Source organism: Pelodiscus sinensis, chromosome 4, assembly GCF_052426305.1.
Source record: "Pelodiscus sinensis isolate ZL-2025 chromosome 4, ASM5242630v1, whole genome shotgun sequence".
NCBI classification, from domain to species: Eukaryota; Metazoa; Chordata; order Testudines; family Trionychidae; genus Pelodiscus; species Pelodiscus sinensis.
The window spans coordinates 24,783,559-24,801,893 of NC_143055.1; the positions used below are offsets into that span (position 1 = coordinate 24,783,559).

Below are 18,335 nucleotides of genomic sequence, written 5' to 3' on the forward strand. Positions count from 1 at the left end.
TAGACAGTTTAAAAACAAAATCTTGGGCTAGGTGCCTTAGTTGTTCCACAAACACACACATTTACATAGTTTGTTATCCATTTGAACATGTGAACTCAGAATCATGTGTACTAATTAGGTATTTATTTCTAAAACTGTAATCTGGACTATATACGATTACTCAAGTGTATGAGAAAGTCAAAAGCATACATGCAATGTCCTGTGTAGAATATTGTGATGGACCATGTCTGAGATGCTCTATTTAAATAGGACTCTATACCAACAAAGCAGAACTTGTTTATTGTATAGTCAGTTTTTCAGTGAAAAACATCACAGATGGTGCAATATAGGAGCATTCAACCTGAGCAACACTACTATAACTGTGCACCAGACATGTAACCAGATTTTAAGACATAAAATATCCTATCACCCTTTAAAGTCTTTAATTTGTAGGATTATGTACATTTTGGGCAAATTGTAGCTAATGTTTCAATGCTTTTTATAACAGGGGTGACTTCACAGGCTGACAGCATCTGCCATGGTGGGTCGTACCAAATCAGCCCTATGCTCTTGCTGTCATATTTGATCATGTGGATGCAAATCTAGTTTCAGCTGGATTTAATAGCAAGCAAATGTACTGCAGCTTGTATCAAAGGTTAGCTGTAAATATTTTATAGAACTTGTTCACAGGTGATACCGCACCCTACAATGTGCCTGAGGACTTACATTAAGAGCCTGGTGTGGACAACTGGATTAATAGTTTGCATGCAGTATAAAAATTTGAGTTTGCTTTACAAATATGACCTGGCAGTCACTTTTCAGAGGAAGGAAAAATCTATCCAGAAAGCAGAATGTATTATGGGGTCCAAAGTGGCATGTTAGAGAGGTATAGCACGAAGAGGTCACCTTAAGCTTACTGATTCTCTAGTGTGTCTTTGGGTAGTCAGAGTGAATTACTCAAGTGTGATAGGAGACATGGAGGTAAAGAAGCTTAATAAAGCATGAATAAAACATGATCCTTTTTTCAACATGGCAGGAGCTTTAAAATCAATATATAATATCTGCTAAAAACTGGAAACATCTAGGCCAGATCCTCAGCTGGTATTAATTGTCATGATGTAACATGGACATCATCTGAGGATCTATCTAGACCTTATTAATTATTTTACATGGCTTGACAAAGTGATCCCAGGTTAGTTAAGAAGCAATGCTGAGTTATCGCCGTTCAGCTCAGCGTTTGTCTGGCACGCTCTCAGGAGGAATGGCCTGGGAGCTCTCAGAGCTCTGATGAGATTCCTCTGTCACAGCTGGACAATGAATCAGTTCTAAATCAATAGAATGCTCATAGGTATTGGCTTTAGAGAGGTTTAAAATTTTTCAGGAGTAACTTCATAAATGTGCAGGCAACTTCCTCTGACTTGCAACCGTTTCAGAAGCCAATCTGCATAACCCATGAGTCTATTTGGCTCTTGCATATGATGTAAAGAAATCACTTAGGAAAGTACCATACTGGCCAAGAGGATCCACTCATTTCTTTAACTATCTTGTTTTGCCATCTTTAGGATTTCATAGGCATGACTTCAATGGTAGTTTTATAACGTATTGGATAGGAATTGCTGGGTCTCACTGGCTGGAGAGAAGGGGTCAGGCACATTTAAAAAGTCTTTGTTTAAATAGTCAGGTGTACAGACAATGTGCTAGATCCTCAGGGTGTGCAAATCCATATAGTTCCATTCATTAAGTCATGTACAGCAGCGGAGGGAGGGTATCTCATTCTCTATGGCCATATAGCCAGATGGGTGCCACATTACCAACCTACTCCATGGAATCTAAGCATTGATATACAGGCAGACCTCTAAATGAAAAATGCAGCTTAAGCCATATCCATTTTTAGCTGCAAAAATTGTGTGGTATTGACTTCAGTGGATACACTGACTTCAACGGGATCAAAACCCATACTAATGCCAATGACTCTAAAAGAGTAAAAAGAAAGTAGCAACAGAGAAATTTGCATTACTTGGTTAGTGGTATATCTTTCAGCCTATCTATCCAGAGAATGTTCACATTGAATAATAATTAATTACCGATCACTGGGTTTCTGTGGATAAGAAATGGCTATTAGTTCCGCCTTGGCAAGCTTCCAGTATCTCTTTGGTCTGACAGAAATGCCAGGGTTAGTTTTGGCATAAATTGGGGCAGCGATGACATTTCTCCCACTGCTTTGTGTATGAATGGCCACTTGTGCAGAAAGCTGGATGAAGGATCCAGCTGACATTTGAGAAATTGTCTGGGTTTGTGGAGGGAAAAAACCCAGAGCTTTAACTTTAGACCTCTCCAGGAACATGTGTGCTAGGTTACGAAGTGATGACAGTGATTGGGTTGGGATAAGACACAACAATAATCCTGAAGCTGAAAGTAGTGGCCACAATGAAGATATAGTCAAAATTAAAGCCTCTAAAGTGGGAAAATATTGAGTAATTTGAGACTATGTAATGGGAAATGGTTTGAGTCATAATTATTAGCAATACCCAGGCTTGTATGTGAGAGCCAGAGAAGTAGGAAAGACGATCTGATTCTAACAAAGGTCTAATTCTGTTAGGTGTTGTCAACTATTGACAACATTGACTTCTATTAGAGCTAAGGGTATCCTCTGTTGCTCAGTGCCTCACAGGATCAGGTCTCAAATGTCCCCATGGAACTTGCACAAAATTGAAGACAGTGATTGAACACAAGTTTCTCTTGGAGTTTCTTTCTAAGCCCCCTTTGCTGAGCATGGTGACGTAACACTGCTAATCAGTTCATGATTTCTTTCTTCATGCAATGTGTATCCTGGAGTTTTTTAACTTTTGAAATTATGAATGAGCCAGTTCTCTGCCTGAGCATGAATAACCAAACTCTTTCTCTATAGGGTATGTCTGGCCTTGTCTAGACCTGTTGTGACTTTATCAGGAAACAGAATTCATTTAGTATAGGCAACATGAGGAACATGGATAGCTGCAGTAGCTTCTCTTAGGGTATGTCTACACAGAAAACTTATTTAGAAATAACAGCCCTTATTTCGAAATAACTTTCCTAGTGTCTACACAGCCAAACCGCTGTTTCGAAATAATTTGAAATAAATTCAAAATAGCGGCGTGCTTATTTCAAATTTGGTAAACCTCATTCTACGAGGAATAACGCCAAATTCAAAATGGCTATTTTGAAATAAGTGCTGCATAGACACTTATTTTGAAATAGGGGGCCTCCAGCCTTCCCAGGGTGCCCTGGTGGCCACTCCAGCCTCAACCAAGAACACTTCTCTCCCTCCGTACCTCCCCAGAGCCCTTAAAGGGATTGACTCTGGCCACAGTGCCTGTGCCAGCTCCAAGCCTGCCAGCCCAGAGCCAGCAGTCACTGCCCCGACTCAATGGCCCCAAAACATGAGCCTGCAAGCCACTGGCAGCCAGCCCTCCACCTTTCCCTAGGAGCAATCTGCCAGCTCCCAGGAGCCTGCCAAGGCCCGGAGAAGGTGGGTGCCTTCCTGGTCCAGGATGGAGATCATGGAACTTATTCATGTTTGGGGGGGATGCTCCCAACATCCATGATCTCTGCACTAGATGGAGGAATGTGGCTGTCTATGGCAGGATAGCTGCCAGCCTGGCCACATGCAAAATGAGGAGCAGGTTTGCACGACAATCAAGTTGGTCCAGCGAGACCCCCAACCCTGAGCCCTGAGCTTCCCCTCCCCCTTCTTCCCCTTGCTTCCCCCTTCCAGCTCCCTCCTCCCCTCTCCCACCCTCTCATCTCTCCTCTCCTGGAGAGATTGTGTTCATAAAAATACATGTATTTTATTTGACATCAGGAATGGGGGTTAGAGAGGGGTAAGTGGAAGGACGTGAGGGAGGAATGAGGCACAAGCCTCCAGTGGGGCAGACCTGGGAGACTCTTAGTTCTCCTCAGAGTGGAAGCTCTCCCACAGGGACTCCTGGATACTGACAGTCCCTCAATGGATCTTCCATATGGCAACCTGCAGAAAGTGCAGCCAGGCTCATAGTAACGCATCCACGAGAAGCCCCAGAGTGCCCAGGGGCAGCTCTGGCTCCATGTTGCAGAGTGCTGTGGTGTCCTGAGTGAGGGTTACCAGAGCACGCAGAGACAAAATGCTTTGCTATCCCTTATCGAGGTAGACAAGCAAGCAGGGAAACCTGAGAACTAGCTTTCGGGGGGGGGGGGGGAGTCTCTTTAAGCACAGACCTCAGATAGCCTCAGGCAGCAGTCCCACACAATAAGTCCTGACCTGGTGCCCTGCCAGAACTGGTTTCAGCCAGCCTTAAATGCGATTCAGAGTCCACTCAGTGTGGACGCACAATTTTGAAATAGCAACGCGCTATTTCGAAATAGCAACACACTATTTCGAAATGCATTTTGTGTGTAGACGTGTTATTTCGAAATAAGCTATTTTGAAATAACACTGTAGTGTAGACATACCCTTACTCACCTCACCTTCGGAAGCATAGGTGCTGTCATTGCAAATATTTCTGGATGCTTAGATTAAAACAAAATAAATTCTCATGTCCTAGTGAGCTAATACTTTATAATCACCATCAGTATCACAATGAGGAAGATGTTTACAGTAGGCTTAATAATAGGGAGAATAAAGCTAGTGCTTACCAAAAATTTCAACATACAAGATGCAGAAGATGGGTGGAAAAAAACCCTCATGTAATGTAGGACTGAGGGAATATACTGTAATTTAGCGAATATACCCTGCACCCAAATATACCTCACCGTTTTTTCTATTTGAGTAAAAAAAATCTTGAATACCCCATGCACAAGTATAACCTGAGGGCTATACAAGACTTTTCTGTGCCGGGGTTATATTTGCTGGGGGTATATTTACAGTGCGGGGGAGGATGGGAGGATTAGTCACTCACCGCCCCAGGTTCTAGCACAGCCGCAGGAAGGGGCGGGAAGCAGGAGCCACCAGCCTCTGGGCGGGGGAGCGCTCACCGCCCGGTTCCAGCTCAGCCGCAGGAAGGGGCAGGGGGATGAGCACTCCTCCGCCCCTTCCTGTGTCTGCGCAGTAACTGGGGAGTGAGCGCTTCCCCTCCCGGAGGCTGGAGGCTGGTGGCTGGCAGCTATGCAGCCACAGGAAGGGGCAACGAAGAGCTCACCACCTGGTGAGTAAAAAAATTCTGTATTCCCTGCAACCCAGTATACCCCGCGGAGAGTGGGGGTGTGGGGTTTGTAAAAACAAATATAACCCACGGGTTATATCTGCTAAATTATGGTGTGTGTGTGTGTGTGTGTGTGTGTGTGTATATATATATATATATATATATATATATATATATATATATATATATATATATATATATATATATATATATAAATTTTTCCTGTGGTACCAACATGGCAGAAACAAGTTCTTCTTTAGTTTGTATATATTTATAGAATGATGGAAACATGATATTACTCTGAGTGCTTTTAGTTAACTTCAAACGTAAATGTGAAATACAACATGCCATCTATCAGACGGAGATGCTGGACACTTTGGGCAACAGACTCAAGAAGTAGCAGATCATTCTGCAAGACACAGAAACAGTTCCCACAGTGTCTGGACAGTGGGCTGTAGTTGTATATTGAGGCCCAGAAAAAGGAGTCATCACTTAATCAAGGTGAACATCCCATATCAATTTTCCTGAATAACCTTTTCCTCCAAAACAGATGTTCAAAAATACTGTAAGAATCTACTTAACATTGCAAATCCCTTGTTTTTTGTCTTGGAACAGGTGTTAATTCTTTCCAAGTCTACATGGCCTATAAAGATCTCTATCAAATGTCTGACAGCCAGGTATTCTTCAGCCTACTTATTGTTGAGATATGTACACTCCTTTTAGTTGTTAATATGTCTGAATCTCACTGGAAATTATAAATCTACCTGAGACAGTCATATTCCTTTGGACCTGAACTTGAGGAAATGCGTACATATAAAATTCCTCTCTCTGGAGCTCAAATCTTGAGAAATTCAGCACATCGGTATCTCCCATGCAAGCCCGTGAGCGCACATGGCACTGGGCACCTTGCAAAGTGGTGGCTAGTGTTTCTGTATATCAGGATCAGTGGAAGTAGCAGACGACCTCCAACATTTCATCCTTGATTTATATTCTTGCTTGTTGGCTTTGGAACATTAAATTTGAGTCAGGGGGAAAGAGACCAGGCGCTAGTGTGAGTATTAAAAGTGACATAGCTTTTGAAAGCCCATGTATTTCTCACTCACTGCAAACCTTTACACATATTCTTTGGAAAAGGCTGAGTTCAGTTGTTGCAGCAGGAGGTTACAATGAGCTTGTTTGTATAGCACTTGTTATTGACCCATGCTCTTCAGCTTTCTAGTTCACAGACATCAGATCATTGTAATTGGACAATGGGGTCTGTTAGTCATAATCATGTTTGCTTATTCAGTTGAGCAAAAGCTTCATTCCCACTTATTCACAGAGCCAACTTTCTTTTTCTCTTCAACAACTGTTGTTATACTTCTGATGCATGTGGTTTTCATTGGAATTTTAATTGCATACCAAGGCCAATCTCTTGATGGGATAAATTACAGCAAAACATGTTAAGAAGAAGGGGAGAAGCGGGCAAGGGGGCCAATATTCAAACTTGAACGACTAAAGCAGAGCACTTATTTCTACCTCTGGGTGCTCAGATCACTGCTGAGTTACCCCAAGCTTTTTGAATGACTCACCTGAAGACCGGATACGTTAACTTTAGGTGCCCAGTTTGAAAATTGGGATCCCAGTATTGCTTAGTGACAACAAATACAGAAAATATAGCGTGGGATTTTCCAAAGTGTACAAGTTCCAATGATTTTTAGAGTTGGTCCCTAAACTCCCCTAGGTGCTTTTGAGAAGACTTCATGTAAAGAAAAGAATCCATTGCTTCCCTTTTGTAGGGCTTATTTTTGAATGCGGAAAAGCAACAAATGTGGAAACCGGTGAGAGAAAACAGTAGAATGCTTTAGCTGTAAATGAAAGTTGTTCATGAAATTGAAACTGTGCCCACCATTACGAAAAGGTGCATGAAGTGTGTACTTCAGGGAACATACAGCTATTGTAGCTATGTTATAAGTGTCTACAGCTTAACTGCTGTTCTAATTTAGTGGACCTTATTCATTAATGGAAGCTTTTTAATATCTAGTTAGTTAGTTAGTTAGCTGCCCATGCTCAAACTACAGAACACTCACTAGGCACATGCTGTGTTGAAGGTGGTACATAGCTGCCTTGTCTTAGGAGGACTTCAGAGAGACATTTTGCTTATAGGTGATGCATAGTTCCTCAGGAGTGCAGCTGCTGCAACACTCCGCTGGCAGGTGTTCTGTGGCTGGCAGATGTGGAGTGCTTAGTAGTCACAGAGGTCCTAGCAGGGACTGTAAATGAGGCTGGCAGTGGCTGAACTCTTGTGCAAAGGCCAGTATAAAAAATACAATTTAAAATATAAGTGGACATGTTTGTGAACTAAATAACACATTACCCATATTAGTAATATGCCCCTCTTGTACCATTTCCAGCTATATGAAGCCTTTACCTTTCTGAAAAGCCTTGGAGCTGTAATCTTGGTCCACGCTGAAAATGGAGATTTGATAGCTCAGGTGAGTGAGTCGAATTTCTTCTTGTTTCCCTTAAAGCAGAGGCCCCCAAAATGTGGGACACACCACGGCTACATCTAGACTGCAAGCCTCTTTCGAAAGAGGCTTTTTCGAAAGATACTTTCGAAAAAGCTTCTTTCGAAAAAGAGCATCTAGACTACAATCAGTACTTTCAAAACAGCACTGTTTGCATTACATAGCACCTTTTTTCAAAAGAGCACTTTTGAAAAAAGGCATTATTCCTCATGAAATGAGGAGTACCGCCGTCGAAAGAAAAGGCTACTTTTTTCGAAAAAACCCTTCAGTCTAGACACAGCCCACATGTTCTTCCACCATCCTCGGTGGGGTTGGAAGAACATCTGGGGGGCATGGCAAGTACCACCCAGTCCGACTCCAGCTCCGGCTCTGCTCCAGTCATACCCTCATTTGCATCCCTGGTTCTTGTACCTGTCCCTTGTTGCCCCTGATCTTGGTACAGCACTAGTCCTGGCCCTGCACCAGCCCCCACCTATGGTTGGTCCTACTCCCAGCTCCAGACCCACCCACAGCTGCAGCCCCAGCCTCGGCCCATTTGTCCCAAGCGATACCTCCCCTAAGCCATGACTCCAACTCCAGAGGAGTTAGGTGACACCTGGACAGAGGTAAAGGGGGCTGTCATGACTCTTAAAAGTTTGGGGACTGATGCCTTAGAGTGTGAATATGTTTCATGTAACAAGGAAGAAGGGAAACTTGTCTGCTAGAAAAGTAATCAAATAAAGTATTGGTGGGAAAACAGCGACTACCTTGCTGAATCTGATTTCTGGTAATGATAAATCACTGGGCTATGGAAATACAAGTAGGAATTCCATGTGTGAGTCATGATATAGGCTGCAGGCTGTAAGATGATACTCCTGACAGCTCCCTGCATGAGGCTCAGTGGGAGGGACTTGGGGATGCAAGAAGTAGGTCCCTGGGAACAGAGGCAGCTGGGTGGACAAACAGCAGGAAGAATCCTGTAAAGATACTAAGTAGCAGTTGAGGCCCGTATTGCTACTGCTAAGAAGTCAGTGTGTGCAAAGGGGATAGGGCTGTGTGTCCAAGCACGAGGGTGGTGTTGCTGTCAGACTGTCCATGATTCTTTGCTGAAAAGACCCTTATAAACATCCACACAGAGAACAAAAGAAACTCTCTAAAATTTTTGAAAAACCGATTAAAAATAAATTAGGCCGGGTTCTTGAAGAGGAGCCCTCTGAATCTGGAAATTAGTCAAATTAGAAGAATTCAAATACTGCCCCCTTTTTAAATGTCCTCAGACACATTAGAGTGTGTCGCTCTGGGAACCCATAGCCTAAGGGTGTAGAGCTGTCCCAGTAGCACAGGATGCCACAGTGGTGATTTGTAGGATGGCAGACTGAGGAAGAAATCCTGGCCACAGTGAAGTCAATGGCAGAACTTCCATTGATTTCCAGAAGTTCATGCATAGACTCAAAATGAGGAGGTTGTGGTGACAAATAATTATACAGTCATAATGTTACATGGCACATTACAATGATTTAAAATATATGGTCGCTGCCCTGAAGAATTAATGATGTAAAGCCCTGATCCTACAAAGAGATATGCATCACTGGAGTAGCATTAACTTCACCTAGACTCAGGTATCTGCCTGCATGAAGAGGGGCCTACAATAGACAATAGAGCTGATCCAGGACTAGAATTTCTGTTCTATGGGAAATCTCAACATTTCCATGGGAAAAACAATCATTCTGATTTAGAACAAGAGGCTGAAATTTCCTGTAAAATGAAAAATCTCCCAAAAATGTGATTCAGAACCTCAAAACATTTTGCCTCGACTTTTATATTGTATTAAATTATAATACACTAGCAGGTGAGGCCCCTAGTTTACCAAGCAAAGTCATTTTTCATAGATTACACTTATAGGAAAGTTCAATAAATTAAATATATATAATAGAAAATTGTAGTAATGTGCTTGCAAAAGAGAAGTAAAAGAACAGTTTTTTACATTTGTAGGATTTCAACTTCAAACATTATTCATTTTATTGAATAATTACCATACATAGTAAATTTGAATCTGAAACTCATAAAGCTTCCATTACTTTTTCTGCAACTAATTTGAATAATTTTGTGATTTGTAACAACAAAAAATTTCTTTGCACTAAAATGACAGTTGAATAGATTTTAATGTTGTTAGCACATATATTTATGAACTCTAAACATAACAGCCATGATTTTTTTCCAATGAAAACCAAAAATAACTATTTAAACTTTTCACCCAGCATATTTCACTGATGTAAAAAGTAGTACATTCAGCTAGGATTGTTTATGCAAAATTTGGTATCTGTAGGTAATCATGAGGTATGACTTTATTTTGCACAAACAAATCCACAAACAAACTCTTCAAAATATATAATAATAGATATAATAAAATCACTAGTTTAGTGTAATATAAAAGTCAAAATAATGTGAATCAAAATGGCATTACTGAACTGAAACATTTTGGAAAAAGTGTGCCAAAATCAACACATTTCTATGAAACATTTCAATTGAAATGAATTCTGATGGAAAAGTGTTCTATTTTGATCAACTCTAATTGGCAACCATAGACCATGCAGATGGACAAAAGATTAGGGGAAGGGGAAGGATGGAGGAAGTTTACAAAAATTAGTTGTATTCTACAGCAAAATACTGGTGGCGGAAAGAAAGTGGCTTATGGTGGTTGCTTGAATGACTAACCAGTATGTTAATCCAAATATTTATTTTATCAAACTCATGTCCTACTTTATTAACATTATTGAATCCTCTTAAAGTGGCTAATTTTGTCATTCTGTCATCTTCATTCTGCCACCTCCTGGATATGACTAACCTATTTTTAAATTATGCCATTCTTTGTTATCCTGCTTCTTTCATATTATGTATTTGTAATATTTTATTCTATTTTAATTGTCTGCAGCATCCTGCATGCAGAGGCAACAGGTGCATTTTATTTAAAACTATTTTAAAATATATAGTCAAAATATTTTGGTTTTGTAACCCTCGTGCATCTCATGTATACAATATGGTCATGATGGATTGTCCACTTGTCACCCAGTGTAGCAAAGACACAAATCTATGTGTGTAATCTAACCAATTCTTTTTGGAATAGGTTAGAAGTGCATTAGCTTTTTACCCCCAGAGACCTGAAATCAAATATTCATTAGGCTACATATAAAAATGTGTTAGCTGATTTCATTCTTGTCTCTAGAGGACATTTGTCTATATCACAGAATCATTACATTTGGCCAACTCTGCTCTTTAGAGGGCTAAGGGTGAGAGAGGTCAGGATTTGTGGTGCTTTAATAAATCTGTGTGAGAGCACTTCTGCAGGTCCTATTAATCCATCACCTTTTTTGATCTGAAAGTTTACTCCAAAAAACGCCCCTTGCATGATCTTTATATTAAATCATAAGGATCACCCACCTATCCTTTCATAAGAAGGTTTGGTACAAAGTTTTGCTGACAAACATCATCTATCTGAGCAATGAATACTTGGAATATCCATTCCTAAGATAACAGGAAAACATTAAGTAGCACTATAATGCAAAGGGATGCATTTTAGTGGGGTTAAAAGGCATTTAGTTCTGCATCTTCATGATCAATGGGAAAAGAATTACAGAAAATTTAGATCAAGCAATGCCTGAAAGGGTTGGAGGGAGAATAAGCAGGGTAAATAGATACTGTAAAAAAACTTGAGGAAATAATCATACTAAATAGGAGGCGTGAGAAAAAAATATTGTGTGAGTAATGGTGGAATTATAGTTCTGGGTAGTCCTTAATTAATACAGTATTTTCAGATCCTATTTTTCATAAGATACATATTTAGAGAGGACAACAGCATTTTTCTTGTGATGAAATCACAATAGGATCAAAATTCTGTACTGACTTACAGGCACAAAACTTCCACTGAAACCTGTAGCAGGTTACAGGTGATCTTTGTCTGTGTGGAATCTGTCCCAGTCTATTTAGGACTGGTCTTTCTATCTTCGGTTCCCTTTTTTTCAGGGCACTATCCATTAGAGGCTGTAGGAAAATGTGTCCCTCAGTACACTAAAGGAAGTTTAATATAAATGCATGTTGTTCTAGAGGTGGTCAGCATTTGTCTGTCACTTTCCAGGAACAAAAACGTATCCTGGAAATGGGAATCACAGGACCCGAGGGACATGCCCTAAGCAGACCCGAGGAGGTAAGAGGCATAACTAAGTCTGCTGGCATTTACATGCCATGGGAAGTAGGTTTCTTAATAAATACATAAATAAATGAATGAATAAGATGATGGATGAATGATGGGGGAGGGGAAAACAAACCATCTGTGTTTCACAGTCTGTTCTGATAATGACATTCTCTACAAAATTGTCTTAAGTATGAGACATCATGCTAAAAATTAGTAACAAATCTGCAAAATATTCACAGGACATATTGTATGTCAGCAGATCAAGACATTTCAGCCAAAGATGCTCCTAATAAATAATGCTTTTCCCTACTATCTGTACATAATCACAAACATCTATCTACTATAATATTCTGAATTAATGTGAACGGAAGGATACTGTGGGTCAACTTGATTCATGCATTTTTCTCCCATAATAAAAACAGTTAATGCATGGATCAGCATAGGTCACTGAAAAAGGATTTTTCTAACATCATGTCTCCACCATGGGGACTGTAGAAGCATAATTATGGTTGACATAACCACAGAGTGTAGATCAGCATTCAGAAACTCCCAGCCCATGGGCCATTCTTGGCTGGAGCAATTGCTCAATCTGGCCCAAGAGTCCTGGGGGGACCAGGGACCTGGGGGATTGTCCATTCCCTTTGCCTAAGCCCTGCCCCTTCCCACCATTGCCCCACCCTTTCTCCCCTCGGCACCCCATTCCCCAAGGACATAGTTTTGGGTATCACTGGGGGGGGGCATGGTGCAGGACAGCAGCAGTGGTTGGACCCTCCTGCAGTCCCCACAGTGGCAGGAGCCACAGGAAAGTGGAGCGAGCGTGCCCACTGCATGCACTCCACATCCCCAAAGCTCCTGCTGCTGCGGGGAGTGTGTGTGGGGGGGCCTGATCATTGCGGGGGAAGGAGTGTCAGGAGGGGCAGAGCATGGGGAATGGAAATGAACAGCCTCCTTCCTTCCCCTCCTGGCTTGCTAGGACTCCTGGGTCAGATTGCATAATTGCTCCATCCAGGGATGGCCCATGGGCTGGGAGTTTGAGACTCCCGGTGGAGCTTATACTGGTGGCAGGGTTTTTCCATGGGTTTAAGAATATCAACTCTTTACATGATGGTAGCTAGGTCCATAGAAACCTTCTTTTTTTGATCTTGCTCTGTCAACACTGGGGGTTAGTTTGGCATAGCTATGTCACTCAAGCTATGTCACTCAAGAGGATGGTATTTCTTACCACAACATGTGGTAGCCCCATTACCTCTGGGTATGCCTACACTACCCTCCTATTTCAAAATAGGAGGGTAATGTAGGCATACCGCAATTGCAAATGAAGCCCGGGATTTGAATTTCCAGGGCTTCATTTGCAAAAGCGGGGCGCCGCCATTTTTAAATCCCCGCTCGTTCGAACCCCGTGCCGCGTGTAGCCGCACGGCACGAACTAGGTAGTTCGAACTAGGTTTCCTAGTTCAAACTACCGTTACTCCTCATTCCACGAGTTACTCCTCATTCCTCATACCTAGTTCGTGCCGCGTGTAGCCGCGTGGCATGGGGTTCGAACGAGCGGGGCTTTAAAAATGGCGGCGCCCCGCTTATGCAAATGAAGCCCGGGAAATTCAAATCCTGGGCTTCATTTGCAATTGCGGTATGCCTACATTACCCCGCTAGTTCGAACTAGCGGGGTAGTGTAGACATACCCTCTCTCTTTCTTCCCCAGTCTTGCTTGGTGATGAACCATTCCCATATTAGCATATGAATCCTGAACTCTGGCTTGTCACGAGGTGTCTATGTTTGTAATAATGGCTCCTAGGAGAACATCAGGTGGAAAACAATAATTGCTGAAGTGAACTTTTTAATTTTAGAAGAAGAGCTTCAAAAGATGTACTTAAATTGTAAAGACTTAGCTCATGTGTCTTAGGACATGCTGTCTTTACAGACTTGACTGACAAAAAATTTAAAGAGAATTTTCAACAACTGTAATATTTTGGTCATTCCAGTTATCTGGATTGAAGCAACACTCCTGACAGGTGTACAGAGAGGGTTTGGGCCAATCATTGGGCTAATGGCAGTGTAGAGAGGCCTCTAGTGGTATTGGAAAGACACTGCTGCACCAGTTGAAGATAAATGATGCAAGTCCCAGATGGCTCTTTGTGCTTTGACACTCAGGAACTTACTGTAGGATGTTTGAAAGCTTTCTGTGGATTACAGGCTAAATTCAGCCTATATTGCTGATGCTGTTCCTTAGAAATACTTATATTCACTTTCATTGCATCCTTGTGCAAAGATTTGGGCTAAGTCTGCTGGTCTGAGAGCACAGCGAATTGTGACACTATTTTGCCCTTCCGTTTCCTCCTCCTTTGTTTGTAGGGGAAAGGCCCTAAGGCTTTGTGAAGAAATGTGGATTTGGAAGAGTTTATAGGGGAGAGGTGCAGCTTTAGTGCTAGCAGCAAAGTTCTTTATAACATTGCTTTGGTACTATTTTAGGCTCAATGGTGCCATTAGCAAGGGGTAGTGGGATACAGAGCTGCATTGCTCAGGGAAGACTGGTGCTACACCATTCTAGCTTACTGTGCTAGATACCTACATGGGGCTAAAGGCAGAACTGTGTCCTTGCCTTCTCACCACTGCTCTGTTCCAGTAAGGTACCATGTGCCTCTGGAAAAGTAGGGAGGGCACACTCTAGAATTTTGTTTGGTCTTTACACAAGCCATGCAAAGGCCATGTGACTTTTTTCCCTTTCCACTGAACACTGCATAGCAGTATGTGAGCCAAGCAGAACCAGGCCTTTCGAAAAAACGATTCTTAAAGAAAGGGAAATCTATCTGAGTGCTGGATTTTCTGCCTCTTTTCTTGTCCATTTCAGCTTGAAGCAGAAGCTGTTTTCCGTGCCATCACCATTGCCAGTCGAATCAACTGTCCGGTGTATATCACTAAAGTGATGAGTAAGAGTGCAGCTGATATTATTGCACTGGCTAGGAAGAGAGGTATGGAACTCAGGGCGAGCTCTCCAAAGGGGGGGTGCATTGTATATATCAGTTTACCAAATGAAAGCTTTAGCAACTAACCAAATCGCTGAAAGCATGGGCCAGTATCCCGACTTAAATGGCTGCTGTTATGCTACCAGTTTGTTGTGGGGAAAATGGAAGTGAGACCCCATGCAACTTTGACACTCTCCCTCCTGCTTTCTACAACTGTTGTAGCAAGCAAGCAAGGTACTAACAAACTTCAACAGGACTTTATTTACCAAAAGTGGAGCCTCTTTAGAAAGCTGCTGCATCCCTTAGTAGCTCTCACTCAGCCCCTGCCAATCTTCTCCCCACTCCTTCCTGTTTCCTGTGCTTCCGGACTTCCAACAGCCAATGCTCCCAGTTCTAATAATTACAAGCAGCATCTAAAACACCACAACAACCTGCCCCTTCTCCCACCTACCTGAAATGTGCATCTTAATCCTCCCTTCTCACATGCCACCTGCTTCTCACAAGCCCAAGCTACTGGCATAGACTTTCGGCCTTTTGTGGGGCAGCTTCCAGAGTGCATCTCTCTGTAGCACTTGCTGTCAGATACTGTTAGTGCTACAGAGTTCCATGACCTAACCATGGGTGGGGAAAATAGAACACACGTATTGGACCTTGTAGGGAGAGTTTTGCTCCCTGGAGTGTTGAGGAGCTGTTTTTCCCTCTTCCCCTACACTCAGCTCCTTTGTATTTTGAATATCCACCAGCTACAACAGGGGTGGCCAACCAGTTAGACACAAAGAGCCAAAAGAGCTGTGGATAGTAGTGCAAAGAGCCACACATCCCTCCCCCAGAGCCAGGCACCCCCAGACCCCTCCCATTCTAACCCAATGCCTGGGTCTCACTGGAGCTAACACAGCCATAGCCATGCACTTCTCCCTCCAGGAACTGGGGCATGTGCACAAAGCGGGCATACGGCTCCGAACAAGCCGTAACCCTGAGAGCCGCATTTCTGTGAGCAAAGAGCTGCATGTGGCTCAAGAGCCACAGGTTGGCCCCACTGAGCTACAAGTTCCACTTTATTGCTAAACTTTTGTCCTTGTCTCCCCTCTTAATGTTCTGTTCTTATCAAGTGTCCCTGATTTTCTCTGTAATCTCATTTTCTTTCCCTCACATTGCCCTCTCCTGGTTCCATTCGTCTCCCACAGCCTCTCACACTTCCAGCACCTCTCACAGTTGGGCAGGTCAGAGGCAAACCACAGAGACAAAGCAGTGCAAGGGAAGGGCAGTTGTGCTGCTCAATAGTGCTGTGGAGTACGGGTTACCATGGAGATCCCCAGTGACAGCCAGCAGGAGCAGCAAGTAGCTTGACTTTGGACCACACCACTGCCACTAGGCACTCATGTAAAAGCCTGCATTTCCACTTGCTTGTGCTACACATGTTCTTTGCATACGTAAAGAAGGCCAGCCTGCAGGGTCATTTAATTCAGTGCACAAACTCACTGAAAAGCCAGGAGAAGATGCCTGTGATAAGATTATTGAAATTAAATGCAACTTTGAACTCCCCTTCCCCAAGATTAAAGAATTTTGTAAATATTCTGATCAAAAGCATATGTGTCTTGGAAAGCTGCCTGATTAAATTTTTATAATACAGACAAAGCCAGGGCTGTTTAATTTCTTAGGAGTTATGCTGGCCATGTAGCAACATGTAAATTATGCATGGCTGTGTGCAGCAAGGTGCATAATGCATTGGCAAGTGGATTGTAACCATTTACTGTATATTTTTGCTTCTCTCTAGGTCCTCTAGTTTTTGGCGAGCCAATCACTGCCAGCCTGGGGACAGATGGGACACATTATTGGAGCAAAAACTGGGCCAAGGCTGCAGCCTTTGTGACCTCTCCACCTCTGAGTCCTGATCCCACCACACCAGATCACTTGAATTCACTCTTAGCATGGTATGGCCTTTAATGGTTTATAAATAGCCAGGTTAATAAGTGTGAAACTCATGCCAGACATAACATCAAGAGAGAATCCCAGAGCCCTTTCGGGTATGTGTGTGTTTTTCCTCTGATTTCAACAGGCTTTGGACTAAGCTTGTAGTATATAAAACTGGGATGGACAAGGGATGCCAGGTTACAGTAGAATTAGGTTCTTAAGGACCGAACCTTGCTATCATTAGAGTTAAAGGCAAAATTCCCATTGGCTTTAGTGGAAACTGGTTAGACTCAAAATTATCAATAAAAGAAGCTATAGTAAACTGACAGTGCAAATAAAGGCCAACTCAAGATTTAAATAACCAGGGTAGTTAGAACACACTGCTGAAATCAACTTGCTGAGGCAGATTTCCCTGGCCTGCTTTAAAGGCTAGCAGATTACGTAGAGTGCATAGTGCACATATAGCAACCCTAACTAAAAGGAGCCTGCCTGTTCCATGCTACAGACATACATCCATATTAGGGATGTTAGGAAGCAAATAAATAGCCAATTGTGTAGTCGATAGAATTTCTGAGTTGATAAGGGAAGAAGCTTCTGGAAGTTACCCCTTGCTGCGGCTCTGCAGTTTAAATGTAATAAGAGCTGGGAGGGCAGGCAGCCTGGGTCCTACTACTTTTAAACTGCAGAGCTACAGCAGGGATAGCCCTTGGCCTGGCATGAGCTGGGATTGAGCTGGGTCCAGCAGCCACTGTCTGTGGGGAGTGCCACTGGATACATGCAGCAGTGTGGGGGAGGGAGGCAGGCGGCACCGTGGACATGGTGCTGGAGGGAACCAGCTTTTAAGCTGGCTCCTCCCAGCACCAGCTTCTTCTTACCCCTCTGATACAAAGGCAAGTGGGGAATGGGGGAGGGGCGTTGAGTAGTCGACTTAACTACTCACATACATCCCTAATCCAGATCATACTAATTTCCCCATATATTGTACAGATGTGAGTCTACCAATCTACTATGAAGGTGACAGAACAAACAAATATATGAAGACAGATATATTATTTGCAATTTTAACTGAAGAAATGGGGAACAGAATTTATTCAACTGTGAATTATTTGTTATTAAAAAGCTTCCAGGTTTGAAAGGTTAACAACCATTGCTCTCTCAACTTCCACCGAAGTAAATATAACCGATTTCCAACCTCTAGGTTGTGCTTCAGTACACACAAGAGTGGAGACTTGTGAACTTCCCCTGGGTGACCTATCTCTTTTGTTAGAGGAATCCTGGCAGGGTCAAGGAGGGAGTTTGGCCATTTCTAATGTAATGTAACATTTGAAAGATAGACAGGAGTTAAATTATCATGAGTTTTGTGTTAACCAATGAGAAGATGCTATATCTTGGCTCTTCTTCTGTCCTCACCACGCCTTGTTTGGTACCTTTCTCTTGAGCTCTGCTAACAATAATATGGCCCCAAGCATTCACTCTCCTAAAATATGAAAATGCTTGTTGTAATTTGCATGCACACATGCGCAAACCCATGAACTCTGAGGACAGGGGCTAATCTTTCTGTTATTAATGTCTTATAGCTTAGTTTGGAAAGGTCTTGGACATCCACAACTTCCAGTGACTTCAATGGGATTTGTAAGTGCTCAGCATTTCT

General features: G+C 42.5%; 1 protein-coding gene across 2 annotated transcripts in view; it reads left to right on the forward strand.

The window, feature by feature from the left end:
• Window positions 1-18,335, forward strand: part of CRMP1 (collapsin response mediator protein 1) — a 67,184-nt gene that overhangs the window by 33,263 nt on the left and 15,586 nt on the right. For both annotated transcript variants that reach the window (XM_006128209.4, XM_006128210.5), the window contains exons 5-9: window positions 5,751-5,812; window positions 7,529-7,609; window positions 11,754-11,822; window positions 14,659-14,779; window positions 16,548-16,704. In XM_006128209.4, coding sequence (XP_006128271.1) covers window positions 5,751-5,812; window positions 7,529-7,609; window positions 11,754-11,822; window positions 14,659-14,779; window positions 16,548-16,704 — 490 coding nt within the window. The remainder of the gene's footprint in view (window positions 1-5,750; window positions 5,813-7,528; window positions 7,610-11,753; window positions 11,823-14,658; window positions 14,780-16,547; window positions 16,705-18,335) is intronic.